Raw genomic sequence first — 5297 nt, forward strand, 5'->3', positions numbered from 1 at the left:
CTGATTCATACTTTCCATGTAGAATGTGAAAAGTAAAAGTCTGTGTCCTGACCTGCATCTGATCCCTTCTTGGCAGAACTCTTGCTGGGGCTGGCAGTGGCACTGCCCTGGTCCACTCCGTCTTTACCTTTGGGCTTCCTCTTAATGGGGCTCAGGGAGGGGGCATTAGGCAGGGAGGGCAGGGCCGTCTGGATGGGCACAGAAAAAATTCCAATTATACTTAACAAATATGGGTAACAGCTATGTGTTAGATATCAACTTCATCAAGAAAGTAAAAACAGAAAGTATTCTAAAATACTATTATAGCTATGTAACCTTTGACTAATCTTCTTATGCCATTTGTGTGGCCGTGGCAAGGTGTCTCTTTACAATAAGTAGAGACTTGGCTTAAACACAACCAGAAAGGAAAATAGTAGACTGCTTGGTCGGGGCATAATGTGTAATACAAGCAGTACGCCTGACAGGGGAGAATGGCCATTCTTTGCTTCATATGCTAACACTATAAAGATGTTGGATAAGTAGAAAACTAGATGCTGACAGATTCTGTACCTTTGCAGGTGGGCCAGGTGTGACCTGCTCGATGACATGTGAGCAGACGTTGACAACCCTGGCCAGGTGAGACAGCAGCTGCTGAGCCAGCGGCACCAGGTTCCTGTCCTGAAGGGCGTGCCATCCCTCCTCCTCCTCCTTCCCTCCTTCCTTTGCTCCATCCTTCCCAGAGGGTTTTTCCTCTTCGTATGGAGCTTTTAGGGATCTGGATGCTGCACCTAGAAAGGGGTTTATACACATATGCTTAGCAGGTGAGAGATGGTAAAGGTAAAGGTCACATAGGCTTTGAGGCCACAGGGGCAGTGGGTTATTCATCCACTGTATTTAGGGCATGGTATTTGAGATTTTCATTCAAGCACTCATTATACCCATTTTCTTCAAGACAATTGAATCATCATAACCTTGTTTCCATATAAACCAATGACATTCCTGCACCTGCTAGAAGGTTCCCCGCCAGCAGGAGTGCGTCCTGATGGGCGGCCAGGTCCAGCGGTAACCATGACGACAGCAGGAGGGACAGCACCATGGGCAGGGGCCCCCCTCCTGATCCTGTGATGGATTCTTCCATGCTGAGCTGGCTGGAAACACTGCTGATACTACGGTCAAAATAACAACTCAGTGGTTAGAAACAGAAAAAAAACACACAACAAAATACATTGTATTGTCATCTCTTGGTAATGACTGAACACCCCTAAATTACCAATGGTATGTAAATTTTACTTAGATGTGCTAGTTATACTGCTAGTCAAGCTGCTAGCCATATTGCTAGTCATGCTGCTAGTCAAGCAGCACTCCAAGTTGCTAGTCATACTGCTATTTTGTGAATCAGTGACAATGTAAGAAGAAGCTCACCTGGATGTGCTAGTAATACTACTAGTCAAGCTGCTAGTCATGCTGCTAGTCAGACTGCCGTTCAGGCTGCGGGAGCGGCTGCCCGGTCTGGGCAGGTTGGCCCGTCCACTGGAGTCCTTGGGTGTGAAGGTGGTGATGCCCACACAGCACCAGGCCGTGGTGTACTGGCACACAGGGAACTCCACAGACAACTGGCACAGCGCATGGAGGCACCCGAACTGGGGACATTAACACACAGGCAGATGTTTGGAAGCTCTTTTTGTAACATAAAGCTAATTCTGCTTAACCTTCATTCTACTGCCTAACCCCAGAACCAATAAATATTTGGTAAATGCGACTTAAGTTCTATAAACCTAGCAGCATTTCAGCAACTTGTGCATTCAGGCAATCCTCAATGATAAGTGACCAGCAGGCTGACTTGAGTATTTTGTGAATAAACAATACCTCAAACAAAAAGACAAACTCACTGTCAGACTTTTGGAAGTGGAGCTGTTGAGTCTCCTCATGATGGCTGAGATGACCCTGGAGAGACTAGATTCCAGGCTGGCGCTGACCAGTCCGGACGTCTCGTACCCCCACATGGTGCAGGGGGGAGGGCGGTACGGCTCTTCTCCCAGCTGCTGGCCCTCCTGGTCCAGGTGGGCAGAACTGTACACTTTGGCCGAAGCAACAACAGGATCGTGCTGGGGGTGGTCCACTGGATAAAACAGCCTAGGTACAAGCCTGAAGGATAGAGATATCACAAGTAAAATAAAACAATACTGTAATATTAAAAAACTTGATGATAGCAGTTGAAATTCTGTGGCCTTGCAGGGCTCCAAATTAACTTTTTGACCTAGGAGCACTGTGCTCCTAACCATAAAAAGTTAGGAGCACAGGCTAAAATCTAGGCGCACCAACAAAAAATATTGTATTGCAAAGGTGTTAATATATTAAAAACTAAGCTAGATCATATTTCCTTAAACAACCCCCCCCCCCAAAAAAAAGAAATCACATATTAATACAGCTGAATAAATAAAAATGTGATTATGTCAACAAATTCCTCCTCAAAACAGTTTTCTGAGGGACACTCGGTGGGCATGATCATGATCTCTAAGATCTCCATAATTCAAATGTAAAGTGCTAGTACAGTAGTTCATAGCCAGGGTTCTAGCTAGGATTTAATTTTAGCGTAGTGGTACTTTGCCGCACGTTGAGGGAGCGAAGTCGACCGACGAGGGGGGATGGGCGCTTTTAAAAATTTAAGCTTAAAAAGCGGCCATTTGAGGGATACCCAAAGGGAAAAATGTCATTATTTTCTAAGGTATGTACAATGTATCCTTGATTAGTAATTTTTATATCTTTGCAGCTTGAAATCTTCACAAAATACAGAAGATAATCCAAATCAGACACAACCATTTAAGAACAGACTCTGAGCATCTGGTGTGCAAAGTTGCAATACTCTACATGCAAAAAATAGCAACTATAAATAAAACAAAAAATACGTCTGTTTTGCCTACTAATAGCGTCTGACTATGAGGCACTCTTAATCTCCTTTGTGCCATTTCTGTTCTGCAAAACTGGGCCGAAGTATGATGTGACTCTACACGTGGCTTTGTTGTTATTGCCAAGCTTTTGATTGCTGACATTGATTACAGGCACACCCAGTATGTTGACATAGATCGCACAGTAGCTAAGAGCATGAAATCGGCATGGCACCAGCACTGACGCATATGTGGGGGGAAAACCCACGTGTCACAAAGGTCACAGACACGGTAAAGAAAAACAGCAAAAATTTGACAAAAGAGCAAATAATTTATAGTTACTTGTTTAAACTATGAACGCATCCATTGGGTGAACTCCCTTGTTCATAGACAATTTTCATAGACACTGGATACCGAGCTAATAGTAAGTTACCAACGCAAATTTGCCGCTTTGGGCTTTAGAGGCCCCTCCTCTTTTCGGGAGCCGGCTACATCGTGGGAATTGTTAAATAGGCCAGCCCATATATGGTGTCCCAAAGGGGGCGGGACATCTCTTGCCTGGACTCGCCCAGACACTCTGGCACCAGTGTCTAGCCGCTGTCACTCACAGCAGGGTGGCAACAAGGTTGCAAAGAGCCAAGAGGACCCGCCCACGTTCTCCTGGGAGGCCCGGCACATGCGTTACTGCGCTAAAAAAACATTTTTCACATTTGATCTGGCATTCTTAAACAAAGAAATACAGTCACAATGCCGCTACGTTGTAGTGAAAATTAGCGGGGGAAAATTGGCGTAGCTGGTTCTGCTATTATCTACAATGTAGGCTAAAATTTTTATTGGCGCACCGTGCGACCGTGATTTCAAATGTAGTCGCACCGTCAAAATTTTGGGCGCATATGCGACCAAATCAGTCGCAGTCACGAGCCCTGCCTTGTGTTTAGGGTAGTTGTCACAGGGTCATGCGTTAGATTCCCTAGCAAGCCCCAGGGTTGTGATCTGAGCAAACTGGAAGTAGAATAGGATGGATTCTGGACTTCTCCCAACCCAGCACAAACCTTGGTGGGGAGTGGTTTGCAGCAAAGCAAAGACATGGGAAGGTCCTGAATGTGTGAGAAGGCTGCTTACTAGTAATGCTTATAGTATACAAATAAAACGACAGAAAGTCTCCCTACCTGACGAGAGCTGATGTGGCAGCATGTCTGACCCTGTAGTCATCGTCCCCCATCAGGTGTAACACTATGTCCTCTAACAGTCTCTGCTGACAGTTCATCGCCTGAGACAGGAACATGGTCATCATTGTAGTTGTTCTAAACTTTATGTTTTAAACATAAGGTACACAGTTTTAAATGCACAAAAGTGCATACATACCCAGCATTTCCAGCCTTGAAAATAACCATGGTACTACAGTACCAATAAGCCCTTTACCTGTAAATATGCCCTCCTCCATGTATAGCTCTTTATCTCCAACATAATGTAAGTTACAATGTAGCACACAAATGACTCACCCCAAGATAACTGTGTTCTCCTTTCCTCATGAATGGGAAACTGTCCTCTAGATACTTGACTAATCTGAAAGGAAAATTTTTAAAAACCATGTAGAAACTTGTAAGCATTCCATAACAGCAACAGGTTGCATGTGGAACGGTGATTTACCATATGTGTACTGCACTACTGCACTACAGTGGTGAAGTGTTATAATTCTAGGACATGTTTAGATAAAAACCAATTCAACATTCCATGAATTCGACAGATTTTATGACTGTAGAACTCACTTGAAGTCTACTAGTGACAGCAACTCCAACAGCTCCACTTTACCCAACCAGTAGGACGTGTCTCTCTGTCCCAGGGTAGCCAGGACAAGTCTCAGTCCCAGGTCTCCAGAGGAACTTTGTAGCAATGTCACCAGACATGTCTGCAGAACACACAAAAATAGTCAAATGTACTTGATAAGAGTTCACAACAGAGCTTATCAAGTTCCTAAAGTAATGCAACTTCATCTTTTTACTTGTAGCTTGTGTTTCTCTGCAGTTCCTAGTACACAATATAACATTGTTTTACATGTATATGATATCCTCGGTGCTGCTATTTCAGTATAGGTGAGAGGGTGAAGTCTGCCATTCCTACCTTGAGCGCCACACAGGCCATCCTGCAGGTGACAGAAGCCTGGTCAGTCAGACATGCCTGGAGACGGGACACCAGAGACTCCAGCTGCAGGGCTGGTGTGCCCTGCTCCTCACAGATGGCCTGGATCCACAGGTCATACTTCAGCCTGAAATCACAGTAATCACACATGACAGATAGCCTGGATCCACAGTAATCACATCAATAATTTTGCTGCTTTGCTGCCTTCATCAGGACGATGCTCTTACTTCTTATCGTATTGTGACATGACTACACATGTATCACAAAAAGGATGCCTTCTCAACCGTGCCTCAA

General features: G+C 44.7%; 1 protein-coding gene across 1 annotated transcript in view; it reads right to left on the bottom strand.

The window, feature by feature from the left end:
* LOC109478414 (huntingtin-like) overlaps positions 1-5297 on the bottom strand; it is a 36448-nt gene that overhangs the window by 26469 nt on the left and 4682 nt on the right. The window contains exons 11-19 of the mRNA XM_019779943.1: positions 4986-5130; positions 4634-4773; positions 4367-4430; positions 4034-4134; positions 1869-2124; positions 1402-1619; positions 985-1145; positions 550-767; positions 53-188 (exon numbers count right to left, since the gene is read on the bottom strand). Of these exons, the coding sequence (XP_019635502.1) occupies positions 53-188; positions 550-767; positions 985-1145; positions 1402-1619; positions 1869-2124; positions 4034-4134; positions 4367-4430; positions 4634-4773; positions 4986-5130 (1439 nt within the window). The remainder of the gene's footprint in view (positions 1-52; positions 189-549; positions 768-984; positions 1146-1401; positions 1620-1868; positions 2125-4033; positions 4135-4366; positions 4431-4633; positions 4774-4985; positions 5131-5297) is intronic.

The sequence above is a fragment of the Branchiostoma belcheri genome, unplaced genomic scaffold (assembly GCF_001625305.1).
Source record: "Branchiostoma belcheri isolate BF01 breed outbred unplaced genomic scaffold, Haploidv18h27 scaffold44, whole genome shotgun sequence".
Classification (NCBI taxonomy): Eukaryota; Metazoa; Chordata; class Leptocardii; order Amphioxiformes; family Branchiostomatidae; genus Branchiostoma; species Branchiostoma belcheri.